The sequence below is a fragment of the Gracilinanus agilis genome, chromosome 4 (genome assembly GCF_016433145.1).
Source record: "Gracilinanus agilis isolate LMUSP501 chromosome 4, AgileGrace, whole genome shotgun sequence".
NCBI classification, from domain to species: domain Eukaryota; kingdom Metazoa; phylum Chordata; class Mammalia; order Didelphimorphia; family Didelphidae; genus Gracilinanus; species Gracilinanus agilis.
This window is the reverse complement of record NC_058133.1, coordinates 465,323,905-465,343,773: the sequence shown is the minus strand read 5'-3', so window position 1 is coordinate 465,343,773 and position 19,869 is coordinate 465,323,905. Positions and strand designations below refer to the sequence as shown.

Below are 19,869 nucleotides of genomic sequence, written 5' to 3'. Positions count from 1 at the left end.
GCATTTCAAGATTTAGCTCAAGAATTCCATGTTCTACACGAACATTTCTTGACTCCACCTTACTTTAATTCAACTTTTCCTTTTCCTGCTCCCCCATCACTTTATATCTCATTTGTATATATTTATATGTGTACCTATCTCCTCTAATAGAGTTTAAGCTACTTGAGGACAATATGTATTCCCAGTTATCTGGCATGATTCCTGGAACATTTTAGACACTAATAAATGTTTATTGAATGATTGATAAAACAGACCCATTAATTATAAAAATTAATGATTCTAATATCCTAAAAGGAGTAGAAAACTAAGGGGTGACTTCTATCCTCAATCTGTGCCAGGACATTCTTCCTGATTTTATTAAAACTCATTTTCCTCTCCCAAATCAGAAATGTATGTTTGTAAAGGATAAAATTAATGGCTGGATGATGATTATATGAATTATATGGTCTCCAGTATTTATTATATTTTGAGTCAGAAATGTATTTACAAATAAAGAGGAAACAATAAAGAAGAGAAATGTGAGGGGGATAGAGAAATTATCTCTCCTATCAACCTAAATGTTTTGCTCTGGGTCTGCTTTATCCAGGCAGAGATTAATTAGCTCTCAACCAGGAAGGCTAGTAGCCAGTAACAAAGAGACCTCCTCCAAGATAGAAGTTAGTCTCTACAGAAGCTAGGAAAGGGGTCAGCCTTTTTACTCACCCAGCGGATTAATCCAAGAGTCGGAGTCCAAGTAGAAACTGAGCTTCGAGCTCACGATCCAAGCCATAGTCTCCAGCAGAACTCCCTGGAAGATATATCTAAGACTATCTTCTCAAAGATGATCTGCTCTGAAAGAGTTTGGGGCTTGCTTTTTATGGTGATTTCTTGTCCCTTCCCTTCTGCTCAGTGGCCAATCAGTTTCCAAATTGTCTAGCACTGCCCCAGGGCAGTGTCTATAAGAATGACTTCTCACCTTCTGGAAGGTTAAATTCTCATCAAAAAGATTCACACTTTCCTGATTCCATTGGATTTTAAGGGTGTGAATTCTCTTGAGTACCTTGCTAGCTTCTTACCTAGTACTAAGTAGGGTGTTTAATCTTGTTGATTCAATTCAAAATAGACAAGGGGGAGTTAATCCTGTCTTCAGTCTAGTGAGGTACTAATTAAGGGTACTTAAGTTAGAGTTAACTCAGGATAAACAATAAAGAATTCTCTTTCACTTGTTAAAATAGGAAGACTTTTATAGATACTTTCTTTTTCTTTCAGCCTCCTCGATTAATCAGTGTGCAGACAATGCAGAGAGGAAACATGAACTGTGGGGCTTTCCAAGCCCACCAGATGAGGATGGCTCAGAATGCTGCTCGAATACCAGGAATACCCCGACATAGTGGACCTCAGTATTCTATGATGCAGCCTCACCTCCAAAGACAAGTATGCCCAATATTATAGTCATTATTTTGGCTTTGTTGCTAAAAACTTATCTTTTTATATAATAATTTCTTTTGAAATAACCAATAAACTTAACTTTGCAGTTGATCTGTATTTTAAGTAACTCTTCCCCCTTTCTTTAGGCACAAAGTAAAAACCTAATTTTTCAAAGAAATGTACTTATTTGAAAAGAAGAAACAAAAGAATTTGTTTCTCTATAGGCACTACACACATTAGTTTTAATTCTGTAACAATCAGATTAACTTACATGGTGCATTGAATTAATCTTTTTTATTATCCATGACCTTATATTTCTCTCTCTGAGCTTCCTTCTCAGAATAGCCCCACCTAGATTTTAGATCTTTCATCTAGAGGCCACCTTCTAAAACTTTAAGTTGCAGACAAATAACTGAGCTGTATCAGTTAGAGGAAAGTTTTCTAAACGGATAAAATTATATGTCCTGCCCCCTACCCCCACCCCCAAAAAAGGCTAATTGTCGCAATAGTCACTACTGCATATATCCATGATTTGAATGAAAATGAATTGTTAAATGTTTTATTCAATAGTAATGGTAGTGTCTTTCTTCCTAACAGCATTCTAACCCAGGACATGCTGGGCCTTTTCCTGTTGTATCTGTACATAATACCACAATCAACCCAACTAGTCCCACCACAGCCACCATGGCAAATGCTAATCGTGGCCCTACCAGCCCATCTGTTACAGCAATAGAGCTTATTCCCTCTGTAACCAATCCAGAGAACTTACCATCCCTTCCAGACATCCCACCAATACAGGTTTGTACTAAAATTAATGAAGTTTTAGAATTTGAATGAATTGTTTATTATAAACAGTAATGATACAAACTTCTCTTCTTCCAGTGAAGTGATATTCTTGTGTCCATACATATGTAAATAAGAAACATTTCCAATATCTCCTCATGGTTCCCTCTACCTATTTTTAAAAATATAAGCAGATGCCCATGGTACACAATCATACCTTTGCAGAAATTAGTTCATAGCTTGGAAGAAAGGTATAAAGTATAGGGATAGTCTAGCTCTCCTCCAATCTTACTCTAGGCTCCAAGAGACCAGCATTTGTAGATGAGCAACATGACTCACCAAAGTGGAGCCAAAGTTGCTATCCTTAATAACAAACATTTATTAAATGCTTTTGTGCACAGCCTGCTTTCCACAAAAAGAAGGAAATAAGACAAGGGCTAGTCTTAGACTGGAAACAAAAGGAAATAAAATCTGGGATCAGTAACATAAAGTCTAGAGCCCACTGAGTGATTAGAGTAGAAAAGGAGAACAAGAAGGGTAGGGAATCACCCAGAAACAACTGAAGGTTACTGTTTTTTCTTGTAAGGTCTTTCTTAACATTCACTGCCCAAATATTTATTCCTTGGATTCAATTCAATAAGTATATATTTAACTAGAGGAACTGAAAAGATTCAGGTAAGACATTTAACCCACATGGAAATTATATATAGTCTAGTCCTCACCAGACTATATGCATGAAATGTACATATGACTATATAGTTAGTACTAGAGAATTTTAAGTTATGTATGGCCTCTTGGAGAAAACAGAAGGACTTCATTTCAGCTTTATCAGGGGAGATTAGGGATGACTTTATAGAGAAAGATCCCTTGGAGACTTGTAAGGACGAGTAGGAATTCAGTAGTCAGTGAGGGTCAAAGAAAGATCTCACTTTCATAGATGACTAAATGAACAAAGACATGAAAATTAAAGACAAAATGGTGCATTTAAAGGACAGAAAAGTCTAGTCTGCCTGAAGCAGAAAAATAATGTAAGAGAGACTAGGAAGGTTAGGTGGTGCTTTAAGACTGTGAACACTCAGTTAAGTACTTTGAACTTTCACTTGGTTTGAACCAGCGATAGCGACATCACTGCATCTATTGCCTAAGAAAGACTATCTACAGTACAATTGTTGTGATGTTTATGTGAGATAATTGTGTAAAATATTCAGAAAACTTGCTTCTATTTATTTTATAAATGTGGTTATTCTGGCAGTAATAAGAAACATAACTGGAAGGAACAGAGAATAGGGGCCATTCAGCATACTGGCTTAGTGACATACACCCATATTCCCTGCTGCTGAGGAAGCTAAGGCCAGTGGGTCTTTTGACTTGGGCAGTTCTGAGACATAGTAAAGCTAACTGACTGTCCACTCTTCATCTGGCACCAGTTCGTTTGTATTTCAATGTAATAAACATTTCTTAAGTGCATATTTATGTACCAAGTACTGTGGTAAGTACACCAATATGGGAATATGGGAGAGGCCAGCAGGCAGGTCAAAAGAGAGCAAATAGGCCCAGACTAGGTCAAAGCTTATGTGCTGGCCATGTAGTAGAGATTGGGCCTGAGTATGGTCACCTTCTATCCTGTGAGAGATAAGGAAACTGACTTTAAAAAAAAAGTATACAAAGGTGAAAATACAGGTAAAGATGTGAAGGATGTTGCAGAGAAGAATTAATAGAACTTGATTCATGATTGGCTTTGTGTGGTGAGAAAAAGACAATAATGATAATAATTGTTGACATTTAGGTAGCAATTTTAAAATGTGTAAAGTGCTTTACATATATCGCCACACCCTTTAATCCCCATAAGAACCCTAAAAAGTATTTACTAAGACAGGGTTTTCTCCCATTCTGTCTGGAACAAATAAAGCTCAAGAGTCTTAAGTGACTTGCCCAAGGTCTTGTAACAGATCAGGGTCCAAGTTGGTTTTTTAACCCAGGCCTCCTCTGACATCCAAGTTAAGGGTTTTTCTCTTCACATCATGTTGCCTCAGGCATAAGATAACAGAATCATAAACATGAGAGAATTTATAAATAAAATGAAATCAATAGCAGCAGCTAGGTTTAGGGGAAAAGAGGGTTATTTCTGTACATGTTGAAGTTTTAGGTGTTGATGAAGAGGCATCCAGGTGGGGATGGATATAGGTCTCTACTTCATAAGCAAACATTAAGACTAAAGGGGAAGATCTTTCTTAAGTTGATCATTGAAACAATGGGAGTGAATAAGAAAGTGTGAGAAGGGAGAAGAGAAAAGAAGTCCTTTGGGGTATAGGTACATCAAAGTACCATGAAAAGGATGCTGAGTCATTAAGGAAACAGAAGGGAAGCAGTCAGATAACTGGGAAAAGAAATAGGTAGATCTAGTGCCCCTCCAGTCAAAACAAGAAAAATATGGTCAGGGGAAATAGTCACTGCATGAAAAGTTGCTCAGGGCTCTTGGGGGGAATTAAAGCATTGGACTTGTTGATTATGTGTTTGGTGACTTTTAAAGTTGAGGGGAAGAAGGGATAGCAGGGCCTAGTTGGGTAAGGCTTTCAATTTTTATTGCTGGTTTTTGTTTTATATCACCTTCATTTTTCAAATGCATTTTCTGTCCTATCCCTCATTACAAAAAATAAAAAGAGAGGGAAAATAGTTTAGCAAAACTGAACAACATATCACAAAGAGTTCAATGTTATAGTGTTCCAGACCCATAGAAACAAAGGAAGTGCTGGTATAGCTTTTTTAAACTTGAGAAAACATGAATGTATTTACATGTAGCAGTGAAAGATTGTCAGTTTTGGTCCTAGAAGAGGCAGGAGCTAAGAGGACCAAGAGGGGCATGGAGAATGGTTAATATTAGGGAGGAATAGATACACTCTTCTTTACTAACTTGAGAGAATTCAAAAATAGTTCATGATGAGGAGTTTTAAAAAATATTTGGGGAGAACTGAGAAAGCTTGTGGCATGACCTTAGTCTGTAAGCAGAAGGAAGGAAAGAGATGGAGCAATTATGGGGAATGAGACAGAGTTCATAACACAAATAACACATAAAACATAACATGTAGCACAAATAATCCTAGCTAAGGTTTATTTTTATAGATAAAACACATGAATCAGAAGTTGGTGAAATAGTTCAAAATTTTGAACTAAAGAATTTAGTGTATACATCCGGGATTGCTGAGTGAAGAAAAAGTCATAAAGAAAAATAAAATATCTACATGTGAATGATTTGCTTTGAGTGACCTATACATCGAATTTTAATCCTGGGGTAATTTGTCCATCACTTAGTATACTTTCAGATACCTTTCCTACAACCATGCCTGTTTAAGAGCTAATTTTCATAGTACACTAGTAGCTTAAATAAAGTAATTTAGAAGATAAACTATAAAATAAATCATAATTTTATTTCAAATCCAAAATTAACTTTTGGGTTACCTACCCACAGGTTTATTTTTGCTTCCTCATGATTACCTCAAATAGTCAAGAGTTCCTCAAATAGAAATTACATGGATTTTATATTTAAAGACTTTTGGATATCAACTACACTGATAAAATCACAGATTCTAAAAGAAAATTGCTTAAATGGAAGATAGCTAAGCCTTGAAGTGAAGAAGACCTAGTTCAAGTTCTCCCTCTGACCATGCTATTTCTGTGACCCATGGGCTGGCCATTTGGGCTTTTCGGTACCCTGTAGAAGACTGTAAGTTATAGGCAAGTCCCTCTATCCCTATAGGCACATACAATTTCTTCTTAAGAAACAAAATGTATACTTAAATACACGGAACAGAGAAAATTGATCCAAGACTCCTTTGTCTAATCAGGGAAAGTATTTTGAAAGATTTTTGCTTAACTTATAGTTGAAGCTGAAAGGATGTTTTGTTTTTGTTTTTTTTTTTTTTTTTTTTTTTGGCCATGAAAATATTTTTACTTGTTATTATGTGTTTGATAATTCTTAAACAAAAATAAAACAGTCCTAACTTTACCAAAGACAGAACCCCCAGCCCTTAAGTTAACAATCAAAGAAATACTTTTGTTTCTACTTGCCCCCCTAGATCTGCCCAAAGCATCTTTTAGCCCCCTTTTCCATCTTCTTTGCTTTACTTACCTTTTAAACAATTATTGGCACTTCACAGAATTATGGTTCTCCTTTCACTCTGCACCTTACATAGATCTTCCTGTATTTCCTTATAAATTTCATATTCACCATTTTTTTGTGTTACCATTTTATTACATTACATTAATAGGTCATAATTTATTTAGCCACTCTCCAATTGTTAGACATATTGGTGTCTTTATAGTTTGTTTTTCCTGGAGCAGTTTTGAATATTTTTACTCAGATAGGTTCTTACTTTTACTTATTATGATTTTTGTTGTTATTGTTGTATCCTGTTCCAATTCGAACCACTCTTCCATATGGGAGTAAGTGGTGATGAAGAGGTCATGGAATTAAAGAGAAAAGACAAAAATAATCTGGTTGGCTCCATATCATTCCTGCAGTAAATTTGAGTTATTAAAATATAAGTAGCCTTCTTAAAATAATTTGAATGGATCACAAGAACAGAACCATGAGTTACTATGAAAAGCTAAAGTGGTTTGGGGCATGCATGTGTCCCTAACTTTTTTTCTTTTTCCAATTGAATTTTATTTTATTTTCAGGTCTGAATTCTCTCCCTCTGATCTCCCTCTTTCCCCCTACCCCCATTGAGAAAGCAAGAAAAACAAAACCTGTTACAAACATGTATAGCCAAGCAAAACAAATTCCTGTATTGGCCATGTCAAAAACAAAACAAAACATAAGCCTCAGTCTGCACTCTTGAATCCATCACCTCTCTAACTGGAGGTGGGTAGCATGTTTCATCATGAGTCCTCTGGAATTATAGTTGGTCAATTGTGTTGATTAGAATTCCTAAGTCTTTCAAAGTTTGTCTTTAAAATATTGTTGTTATTGTATAAATTGTTCTCCTGGTTCTGCTCATTTCACTTTGTATCAGTTCATACAAGTCTCTTCTCACTTTCTTCCTCATTTCTTATAGCATGAGTATCCATAACACTCATACCATAATTCAGCTTTCCCTAGTCAGTGGGCATTTTCCAGTTTTTTGCCACCCCGAAAAGAACTGTTATAAATATTTTTGAACATTTGGGTCCTTTTACTATTTTAAAAAATTTCTTTGTAGGATAGACCTCAAAGTGGAATGAATATTTTGGGTCAAAAGGTGTTTTTTTTTTTTTTTATGATTTTGAATGACATTCAAATAACTAGAGATATAGTTCCAAATTATACTCCAGAATGACTGCGGGATAGAATATGATCATGGGAATTAGGAAACCATTTCAAACAAAAGAACTGGTATCATCTAAAGACCTAAGGAATAAGTTAGTTCACTTGAAAGCAGGCAGAACAGTGATTAAAAAATAGGGAGCACATATGAATTAGATAAGAAATCATTTTTTGTTATCCCACAATTTTTAAGCATTTTAAAGTCTGCTTTTAAATGGTGATATATTCACTTTGAAAAGCTAATGCGGTAAATAAAAAACTAATCAGGTAAACTAAATTGGATGTGTTTTAATGTTTTCTTTTTTGTTTGTTGAAGGACTTAATATATTTAGTTTAATTACAGCTATTAAATGCCAATGAAGAATATCTTTAGACTTGTTTTCACATTTATTGCCTTGCTAATGAAAATAGTGTCTTAGCAACATAGTCATATTGGGGCTTTCACATTTTCCCTAAGGATTTATGATGTCTTCTTTGTAGGTAACTCCAGGTAAGAAACTTCCTTTGGGGATGCAGATCAGCACCTTCTCTGTCTAAGGCCCTGGGAGGTTAAGGGACTTGAATCTAGGTCTAATCTGTGACTTTGAGGCCAACTCTGGTGAGCTACGGAAAACTGGGAAAGAGGACAGAGACAGCAATATGTTAGCTGACTATATATAGCATCATTTCATCAGGAGCAATGTCTAATGATGTTTGGGGTACAAAAATAGTCCCTTAACCTCCTGGAGTATAAGAATATTTTATTCTCCCATCATTGATTAAAATATGGAGTTATTTTTTGTGTGATTAATGTAAATTTAAAGCATTTTATTCATTTTAGCATTTGATATCATGCAGTTTAATAGTAGGCTGATTCACAAAGTGGAAGAAAAAATGATGAACATATGATTCTATTTAGTTTAGGTCTGATTAATCTCATCTTCATTGTCCTTAAGTTTTTTTGTAAAATAAAATATTTCTAGTGAAAAACTATTAATTGTTGAATTTAGGAATTTTCTGCCTAGATAAAAATATTCTGTCCTTTTTTTCCCTCTTTAGTTGGAAGATGCTGGTTCAAGTAGTTTAGATAATCTCCTAAGTAGATATATCTCAGGCAGTCACCTCCCCCCACAGCCTACAAGTACTATGAATCCCTCTCCTGGACCCTCTGCCCTCTCACCAGGATCATCAGGTAAAGTGAACAGAGGTTGCTATAGCATTTAAGTTTGATATTAAAATAAACAGGTACCTTTAAGTATTGGACATTATTTTTACATCTCTGCTTTTCCTAGTTTTTTTTTTTTTAATTCTAGTGATAACATTTCATATAGTTGGTAATGATATTAATGCTTCTTTTTACTCAGGATTGTATTGGTGAATGTTCAGAATTTAAGAAATGCTGTTCTCTTCCCTGGGCCTCATTGTCTGTAGCTGCAGTTATAAGTTGGTGTTTGATTTCTTCTGTTTTTATAAGTTGGAGAGGAAATTAGAAAAATGAATCTTTTTCAAGACAGTTTTATGTCATTTCTTAAAAAGTACCTTAATAAGTGATATTTTTAAAAAAGAGTAAAAATTAGGAAATTACACTTATTTTTTAAATTGATGTCTTTTGAAAAGGTTTTGCTAAAGCTTGTATATGAATATTTTATCTAGTGACACTAGTAGGTGGTTCACCTGGGATCATAAAACTTGAATTTGTACTGTATTTGACAACAGCATCTTTGACATTTAATGCAAGCTGTTATTACTATATAGTATGACTTAAAGAAAAAATGGGCAGAAGGTAAGAGAAAGGTCAGGTGACAGAAGATTAGCTTAAGTGATTCAGTCATATAAAAGTGGTGTCAAAAATGCTCCAGCTGGATCTTGAGCTGAGTTCACTGAGGGAAATGGAAGACAATTACCAAGACCTTTTAAAAGCATATTGAAAGCATATTAAAAGCAAAAAAGATAGGACCTTTATTTGGGGTGGGTAGGATCATAAGATCAACAGAAAGAAGGCAGAGCTACTCAAATTATTTTGTTTCTGTTTTCTCTGCAAAGGAAAATGATGACCGAAATGGCTAAGAATAAAAAATGGCTAACAGGGAGTTGATAGCTGGGATCAATAAGGATATAGGAAGAGAGCCCTTAGCTGCCCAAGTGCCCATCCTGCCCATCTCAGGTCCTGCAAGTACTGCCCAAGGTGATTAGACCCATTCTTAGTGCAACTTGAAAGACTGTGGAAGATGGAAAAGGCACCAGAGAATTGTGAGAAGGGCAAATGTCCTGATTTTCAGAAATGGAATAAACAGATGAGTCTACAAGCAGTGAACTTCTGGGATAATTCTAGAAGGGGTCTTTAAAGAGGTGGCTGGTGAATATCTGGAATGGAAAGGACTGATCACATTGAACCAACATGGCTTCATTAGGAAGAAGTCTTGCCCAACTGATCTAATTTTTTTTTTTAAATCAGGTTATTTATTAGGTGAGGGGAATGCTGTGAATTGGTTTTTTTCTTCTGTGTTTTACTTTGTTGTCTATTTTTTAAAAATTTTTTTCTTTTTTACTTAAATGATTTTAACATTCTTTTTTTTAATTGAGTTCCAAACTCCCTCCCTTCCTGCCTCTCCCCTTTCCTTGAGACAATAAGCAATCCGTTATAGATTTTACATGTGCAGTCATGTAAAATGATTTTCCGTATTAGTCATTTTGTGGAAGAGATTTTAAACCAAAAAACGAAGAAAGTATAATCTGTTTTGGTCTGCATTCAGAATCCAACAATTCTTTCTTTAAAGGCAGGTAGCATATTTCAGCACAAGTCTCTGGGATTGTCTTGGATCACTATATTCCTAAGAATAACTAAGTCATTCAGTTGTTGATCAAAAAATATTGCTGTTACTGTGTACAATATTCTTCTAGTTATGCTTACTTCATTTTGTATCAGTTCATGGAAGTCATCTTAACAAGTCTATTCTTGTGGAGAAGATAGATATAAATTAGATAGTACTGTCAAATAGATTCAGAGCAGGTTGAATGGAAGTTGTTTTATTCCATGTCACCATGGAATCTCTAGTGGAATGCCTCAGGAATCTATGGGGCTCTATTTAATATTTTTGTCAGTGACTTGGACTCTGGCTGGTATATTCATCAGATTTGTAGATGAAACAAAGTTGGGAGATACAAGTCGTCTAGTGAATGACAGATTGGGGATCCTAAAGAATCTTGTTAGGCCAGAGCATGGATTTATCTCTAACAAGATGAATTTTAGTAGGAATAAATGTAAAGTATTGCTTGACTGGCACATACCTATCCCCACTCCCCACCCCCCATCTTAACAAGCATAAAGTGGGAGAACCATGGATACATAGAAGTTCTAAAAAAGATCTAAGGTTTTAGTGGACTACAAGCTTAGTGTGAGTCAGCAGTATGATATAGCTGTCCAAAAAGTTAATGAGATTTTAGACTTCATTAGCTGGGCCAGAGTTTCCAAGAATAGAGAGGTGATGGTCTCACTGTACTCTGCCTTTGAGAGGCCTCCTTTGGAGTATGGTATGTGGTTCTGGGAACTGAAGTTTATGAAGGACACTGATAAGCTGGCAGATGTCCAGAGGAGTGCAACTTTGCTGCTGTAGTAGACTATACTTAGATTTCACCAAAGCATTTGACAGTCTTTCCTGCCATCATTATAGACTTATTTTAGTGATGTGGACTTAGATGATAATTTATTTTGGAACTGCTAAATTGATTCCATAGAAATTGATCACAAGTGGGTTTATGTCAAGTTAGAGAACAATCTCTAGAGGAGTGTCCCAGGATATGTCATTGACCCTGCCCTTTTAAACATTTTTATCACAACTTTGATGAAATCATGGAAAGCACACTGACAAAATGGCCGGTGACATGAGTGGTGACATCTATGAGAGATGTCTAAGAAGCATTTATTTAGCCCTTGCTTTGAGGCCTGTGAGTGGGGGAATCCATTACCTACGAAAACACAATCCATTCTGCTTTTGGAGACTTCTAATTATTAGGCTTTTCCTCCCTAATATTGAACATAATCTATCTCTGTAACTTCTAGTGATTGTTTCTAGTTCTAGCTGTAGGGACCAATCAAAATAAATTTGATTCTCCTACATATTTACATATTTATTTTTCAAATTCTTAAAAATAATCATATATTTACCATTCCCTTTGCTTCTAGTTCTTCTTTTCTTCAGTTTACCATCCTGATTACTTTCCTTTGGGTAGGCTAGAAGAGTAAGTCTAATCAGTTAAGATGAAATTTAGTAGTAATAAACATAAATTTAAAAAAATCAACTTTATCAGTATAGAATTGGAAAGAATATATAAACAGCAGGTTTTGTTGTTTTTTTTTTTTAATAGAGGCTTATATGCTCACTATGAGGTTCCCTTTCTAGGATAAAATATAAATTCATCAGTTTGACATTAAAAGTCTTTCATAGTCTGGCTCTATTTTGTCTTCCTTTGCCCTAAAGTCAATATTCCTTGGCCTTCTTCTGTCTCCTATGCCAATATTATGTCTCCTATTCTCTCCTTATTTCTTCCATTTAGAATCTTTGTCTTTTAAAGCTCTGAGCCATTGGAATTATTAGTACTTTCTTCCTCTTGAAATTACTGTGTTTATTTGTGTGTGCATGTATTATATATCCCCTTAGTAGAATGTAAACTCTTTGAAGACATGGGTTATTTCCTTTTTGTCTTTCTAGCCCAGGTGCAAGACGCCTTGCACATGTTTTATTCCTATTCTGTTGAAATGAAACTGACATGTCAGCCCCTAACATTCATTTTTCATCTGCAGCAAAGAGAAACATGTTTTTTTTTAATTAAAACATTTTAAAAATTTTATTTAGAATATTTTTCATGGTTATAAGATTCATGTTCTTTCCGTCCTCTCTTCCCTCCCCACTCTTGGAGCTGACAAGCAATTCCATTGAGTTATACATATGTCATTGTTCAAAACCTATTTCCATATAATTCATATTTGTAATAATGTTCTTCTAAAACCAAAACCCCAGTTAAATAGCCATCGAACCACATAATCAATCATATATTTTCCTTCTGTATTTCTACTCCCACAGTTCTTTCTCTCAATGTGTATAGTGTTCTTTCTCATTAAGTCCCTTAGGATTGTCCTGAGTCTTTGCATTGCTACTACTAGTAAAAAAGTCCATTACATTTGATTGTGACACAGTGTTTCAGTGTCTTTGTACAATGTTCTCTTGGTTCTGCTCATTTCACTCTGCATCATTTTCTGGAGGTCTTTCCAAGAAGCATAATGTTTTAAGGAAATGAGGTATCGGCTCTAGGTACTACATTTTATAGGCTGTAGGGCGGCTAAGAAGTTGTGAGAGGACTACAGAACATGTCAAATGAAAATCAATGAAAGGAACTAGGAAATGTTTTACCTAATGGAGGAAAGTTTTAGGGGAACCTGATAGCTGTCTTTGAATGAAGGGGCCTGTCTGGGAGATTCGAAATGAAATGGGAGATCTGTTTTGTTGTGCTTGACCACAGAGCTTTCTCAAGGAACAATGAATGGAAATAAGTTTTAAAAAAGTTTCTGAGCAGTTAGAGCTGTCCAGAAAATAGAATAGACTGCTTTTGGTTCCCTCCTTAAAAGAAAGTTTTTAAAGTAAAGGCTGAGGTAACATGCTGAGAATGATACAGAGGATTACTAGATATGAGTTGAACCAGATTGGCTTCCAAATCTTTGTATTCTATGAATTCCTACAAATATCAGTACCAATTAATCAGGAGGATATTATTTGTGACTGAGTGCATCTATTAGAATTTAAATGTAGATTTGAATAGTGATATGTACTTTCAAAAAATATTTCCTAGGCATCCAAATAAAAGCATTATTTAGAAATGAACCACTTCATGTTTCTCTTGGTGACCTGAAGATTAGGGCTCACTTTCTAAAATTACTAATTCTAGTTAAATAAATAAACATAACTTAAGTACTGAGAAAGGCAATCAATATAAAATACTATGTTTTTGTATTTGCTTTTGACATACCTTTTGCCCTGGTGTTTTTTAGGCTTATCCAATTCACACACACCTGTGAGGCCACCAAGTACCTCCAGCACAGGCAGTCGAGGCAGGTAAGAGTTACCACCTCTTGGAAGTATCTCCGATAGAAGTTTTGATGGTAACTGTGGGTAGTACATTTTATTCTCATTGAAAGTAAAGATAATTATGCTTTATATCATACAGAAAAAAAGACCTTTTGGAGCTTTTTCCCCTTTTTAATTATATATCAAAGAAATGATTGATATTATTATATGAGTACTGGAGAAGATTGTAGATAGAATGAGAAGATGTTTATCCCTAAGGATAAACCTCCAGTTTTTTGTTTTTTTTTAAAACCCTTACCTTCCGTCTTGGAGTCAATACTATGTATTGGCTCCAAGGCAGAAGAGTGGTAAGGGTAGGCAATGGGGGTCAAGTGACTTGCCCAGGCATGGCTGGGAAGTGTCTGAGGCCAGATTTGAACCTAGGACCTCCTGGTCATTTCTTTTTTCTTTAGACACTGTGGATAGACCTTATCTTTCCTTCATTCCAACATTAGGAGATACCAGTTCAGTTTTCATCTTTGAATGAAATTAATGGATCTTGCTTATTAGTAATACCAGTATTACCCCCTCTTTTTCTCAGAAAGGCTTCCATTTCTCTCAGAAATGAATTCATCAGTGTTCTAAACTAGTTAACCAGGAAAGTGAAAATTTACAAAGCTAAGTACTTTTTAAATACAAATATCTCAGTATCTTAAAATGATATAATCTTAGCATCCTTGGACAACTTGGATAGCACAGATGTTTTAAAAAATGCAACTATTTTTCTTTATTCGTTTTACTTATACCTTCGGTCTTAGAATCAACACTAAGTATTGATTCCAAGGCAGAAGAGTGGTAAGGGCTAAACAATTGGGGTTAAATGACTTTCCTGGGGTCACATAGCTAGAAAATCTGAGGTCAAATTTGAACCCTGGACCCCTCTGTCTCTAGATTTGTATCTCTGTCCACTGAGCTACCTAGCTGCCCCAATAATATCTTATTTTTATTGGAAAGGGAGCAAAGAAATGAGATTTCATTGTGAGAGACACTTAGCTTTTCCTCTACACCCATTTGTTTGCTACTCATAATATAGTAATTAGTTTTGTATGTTACATATTTACATATGCATACTTTCCAGCTGTGGGTCATCAGGCAGAACTACAGAGAAGGCCAGTCTTAGCTTCAAATCTGACCAAGTAAAGGTGAAGCAAGAACCTGGGACTGAGGAAGAAATATGCACCTTCTCAGGAACTGTGAAACAAGAGAAAACAGAGGATGGCAGGAGGAGTGCATGCATGGTAAGGTTCCTCTGGAATTCCATATGAAGAACGTTTGAATGTCACAAACTTGTCTGTCTCTAGTGTTTCTTTCTTTCTTTTTCTTTTTTTTTTTTTTAATATATTTTTTTAAACCCTTACCTTCCATCTTGGAGTCAATACTATATATTGGCTCCAAGGCAAAAGAGTGGTAAGGGCTAGGCAATGGGGGTCAAGTGACTTGCCCAGGGTCACACAGCTGGGAAGTGTCTGAGGCCAGATTTGAACCTAGGACCGACCTCCTGTCTCTAGGCCTGGCTCTCAATCCACTGAACTACCCAGCTGTCCCCTGTCTCTAGTGTTTCTTCTGTCTTTTTAGTTCATTTGTTTGAGGGTGTTTATAATTCTAGAAGTCATTTATTCTTGGGGTTTCATGCTGGGCAGAAACCAAATTGCTCTTTCAACTAAGTACTGCATGTAGAAGGTAAATTCAGAGGTGGAAGGCATTAGAATGAGCAGAAGTGGAATATTCATGAAAAGCTCTTATAGAAGGTAAGATTTAAGCTGAAGTTTGAAGGAGGCCTGGGAAACCAGGAGGTAGAAGACAGAGGAAGAGAACCTTCTAGACAACAAGGATAAATGATGAGGAAAGAGAGCCAGTAAAAAGAAGGTCAATGTTACTGGATTATAGGGTGCATATAAGTGTAAGAAGACTAGAAGAGTAGGAAGGGAATGGGTTGTGAAAGACTTTTAAAGCTAAATAGGATTTTGATCTGGGAGATAATAGAGAGCCTTTGGAGTTTACCTGCAGCGGAGGTTGGGGGTTGACATGGTCAGAACTGTGCTTTAGGAAGATCATTTAGTGGTTGAATGGAAGATGGACTAGAGTAGGAAGAGACTTGAGGCAGGGAATCTTATCAGAAGACTTTTCAATAATCCAAGTGCCGAGGGCCTATGTGAGTATTATGGCCATGTGAGTACTAAATTGTCTATGTGCAATAAGTGCTGATGAAAATTTGAGGAAGATAACTAGGTTGATAGTTTAAAGAAGAAGGCATGGGGCTGCCTTTAACTATGATGGGAAAATTTAGAAGAGGTGAGGGTTTGGGGGGAGAAATAAGGAGTTCAGTTTTGAACTTGTTGACCTTAAGATATCTCAGAATATCCAGTTGAAGATTCAAGACTTGATCTCAGGAGAAATGTATGGGTGATATAGATTTGAGATTCAACTGCATAGAGATGATAATTGAATCCATGGGAGCAGATGAGAGCCACCAAGTGAAATAATATAAGAATGAAGGTCATAGAACAGAGCATTGTTAGAAGCTGTGACCTGGATAAGATCCAGCAAAGAAGACTGAAAAGGAACAGACAACCAGGAGAGAGGAATTAAGGAAGACAAATATCAGAAAAACCTAGCAAGCAGAGAGTATCTAGGAAAAGTGGTTGATTGATAGTATATAGAGACATCAAGAAGGATGAAGGTTGAGAAAAGACCTATGGTCTTTGGCAAAAAGTGAGGCATTGATGGCTTATTTAAAGAGTTCGGTGACGAAAGAAAAAAGACAACAGTTAGTGGGGATAGATGGATCAAGTGAATGCTTTTTAAGGATAGAAGAGACATTGATGATTCGAATATAGCAGGGAAGGTACTAGTAACTAGAGAAAGATTGAAGATTTCTATATGAAATTTATTTTTTATAGTCTGGAATTCATAGTGAGTAAGAATCTAAACAGTGAATCAAGTGTCAGTAATTTCTGCCTTACAGAAGCCAGGTTCTATATTTATGTGAGTCCATGTTCATAGTCATCAACTCAGAGGCTCCTGCTGAAGAGGATTTTTATTTTGCACCCATTTTTCTGTCCCAATGACTAGGAAGATATGAATTATGAAAGAGGTGCTATATAGTAATATATTTGGAATAGCTGATTTATTTGACTTCTGATTTTTTACAAAATAGTTATGCAAAGGAGTGTTTCATAGGTGTTGAAGAGATAAAATTCCAGACTCCTTTTGTCATAGCAAATTTTTATTTTCTTTATTCTTTCCTAAGTCCCAGTGCCCAAATCCTGTGACTTTCTTTCCAGTTGGCTTATAGCAAGGATAGTTTAGTTTCAAGATTGAATAAGTCCAGAATTGACTTTCAAGGGTTCTATGATTATAGATTTTGCAGGGAAGTTGGAGAAATGGGAGTTGTATCACCTTTTAAACTCAAGCATTATTCACAGATGACTGCAATTGCCATAAATGTGCACTTGAGTGGTAGAATGTTTAAGGATAAAGGACTTAATAGATCTAGAGGGTTTTTTACCATTTTCTTTTTTTCTGTCAGGTAAAATGGGTTTCTATTCAGACAGTTTAGTACAAGTATATAGAACATATTATAAACATATAACATATTCTCTCATACCAGAATAAATATTACTTTTATATATCTGCTTTGAAGTAATACAGTGCAAGGTTGTTGATTTCCAGAATAGTTTTTGATCATTTGACTAATTTCCCTTTTCCATTTCATAAATTCTCTACAACTTCAGAAAGACATATGGCAGGGGCAGATTATTCAGAGATTTCCTAAAGTCTAAAGTAAACCCACAAGTCAATGATAAAATTTAGAAATAATTGCCTTTTGTTACCTAATTAATATGCTTACAGAAAATTATGATTAAAGTAAATACTGCTCCTAAAATTCATATTCTAGGATGCCTTAAATGACTTTAGGATGATCCATGGCATTCCTATTCCACTTGCATAAAGAGTGAAAAAGTCAACAATCTTGAACTGGCATTTTATGTTTACCCTAGGATCCTCAAGAAACCTATTTAAAAAGTTTTTAGAATGTTTTAGTGATTCCAGTACCCTCTAATGATCAAGAAAGATTATGAGTAGGACAGATAAACTCTGTACTTAAATTCCCTAAGGTGATTTTCCCCTTTAAGAGAAACAAGATGATTCTTTTTTCTTTTTTTTTAAACCCTTTTCTTCCGTCTTAGAATCAATACTATGTATTGGTTCCAAGGCAGAAAAGTGGTAAAGGCTAGGCAATGGGTGTCAAGTGACTTGCCCAGGGTCACACAGCTGGGAAGTGTCTGAGGCCAGATTTGAACCTAGGACCTCCCATCTCTAGGCCTGGCTCTCAATCCATTGAGCTACCCACCTGCCCCTGAAACAAGATGATTCTGTCAAACTTTGATGTTATTGTTTTGTTTTAGTTGAGCAGTCCTGAGAGCAGCTTGACACCACCTCTCTCAACCAACTTGCATCTGGAGAGTGAGTTGGATGCGTTAGGAAGTTTGGAAAATCATGTGAAAACAGAACCTATGGATATCAGTGAAAGTTGTAAACAGTCAGGCCTCAGCAGTCTCGTCAATGGAAAATCTCCAATGAGAAACCTAATGCATCGTTCCTCGAGGACTGGTGAAGGCAACAACAAAGAGGATGACCCAAATGAAGATTGGTGTGCTGTGTGCCAAAATGGCGGAGACCTTTTATGCTGTGAAAAGTGCCCAAAGGTCTTTCACCTCACCTGCCACGTTCCAACACTTCTTAGCTTTCCAAGGTACAAGAAGAGAAATACATTTTTTTTCCTGAAATTATTAGGACTTTTAATATGGGTTTCTTTTTGAGGAATCTGGTCCCCCAAACTTTCCCCCTCCCATAAATTTAGAGCCCCTTATTTCTGCCTAGAGACTTGCCATGTTACCCATGATAACTTAAACAACTTTCCCTTTTTACATATAAAAAAGCTGAATTTACCAAGATCCAGCATTAAAAGGTAAGTTATTAGGACAGTAAGGAATACATCATTCTCTGATCTCTTATATAGCGAGTGTCTTGACCTCACTGGTATTTATTCTCTTCTTCCTTAAGATTAAGTCTTTTTAAAATAGAACACATCACCATTAAAACAATTTTATTTGCCTAAAACTCCATTTCTAAGTAAATTTTATATTGTGTGTATGTGTTTTTTTCCTTAATTGGGTGGGAGTGGAGGGACAGCTTTTCGTTGAGGTGGGGTGGGGTAGGGTAGAGTGAATTTGCTACATAATACTTGGTATGAGAATTGATGAAAGGAGCTAAAAATAATTAGCCTGGATAGAAATGATTTGTAGGGAGGTGGTGATCATTTACTTCAAATATTTGAAGAATTATGGAGTGAGAGAGAAATTATATTATTTGTACCATGTATGGTATAAACTAGGACCACTGAATAAAATTTAGGGATATGTATTTAGACTATATAGTTTTGGAATGGATTGCTTTGGAAGGTTCTTTGTTTTTTTGGACTTTTTCAAACATAGACTTTGGACCACTTGGAATTATTATAGAAAGGGTCTGCTGTTTCAAGTAGGGACCTTCTTCATCTCCCCCTCTTGGCTTCCTTCAGATCTCAGCTAGAGGCCTTCCTCCTACAAGAAGCCTTTCCCAGCCTCCTTCATTTGAGTGACTTCCCTCTGAAGTGTTCTGTAGTTTGCTTATTTATACATAGTTGTTGGCCTGTGAGCTTCTTAAGGGTAGGGACTATTTTTTGCCTTTTCTTTTTATCTCCAGTGCTCAGCCCCAGTACCTGGTACAAGGTAGATGCTTAGTAAAAGCTCGTTGACTCACTGATTGAATTCTCCCATCATTAGTACTACATGAGGCCTCTGTGCCAGGCTAGTGAACCAAACTCTTCATCACCAGCGGGTCATTGGTTACTCCCAACTGACTGACTAATCTTGACTTTTTCGGGGAATCCAAGTTAAGGTCACTGGTCTTAGACTAAGTAGTTTGTACAGTCCATTCTCTTGCCTTTTTTTGTAAATCAATGCAACATTTATACTTCCCCTTATCTTTTGGGACTTCTCCATATTTTTAGAGATGTCACTGATCCTGTATCAGTGATTTCTGCACTCAATGCTAACTTTGTCTAATTCAGATGCCTTGAATTCCTCAGAGGTATCATAAATCACTTACTGTTTATTACCTCACTTTTCTGAACTATCCACTCCATATTTGCTGTTTTATTTTCTTTTCTAGTCCAAAGGTTTTAAGGGATCATAGCACTAGGATTAAAAGGATTCAGAGGCCATCCAATCAAAA

The 19,869-nt window shown here is 35.9% G+C and overlaps 1 protein-coding gene across 1 annotated transcript in view; it reads left to right on the top strand.

Annotated features, from left to right (window-relative positions):
* TRIM33 (tripartite motif containing 33) overlaps positions 1–19,869 on the top strand; it is a gene marked incomplete at its 5' end in the record, with an annotated part of 177,353 nt that overhangs the window by 149,084 nt on the left and 8,400 nt on the right. Inside the window, 6 exons of the mRNA XM_044675523.1 lie at positions 1,249–1,413; positions 2,005–2,205; positions 8,531–8,663; positions 13,515–13,578; positions 14,669–14,828; positions 18,000–18,346. Of these exons, the coding sequence (XP_044531458.1) occupies positions 1,249–1,413; positions 2,005–2,205; positions 8,531–8,663; positions 13,515–13,578; positions 14,669–14,828; positions 18,000–18,346 (1,070 nt within the window). The remainder of the gene's footprint in view (positions 1–1,248; positions 1,414–2,004; positions 2,206–8,530; positions 8,664–13,514; positions 13,579–14,668; positions 14,829–17,999; positions 18,347–19,869) is intronic.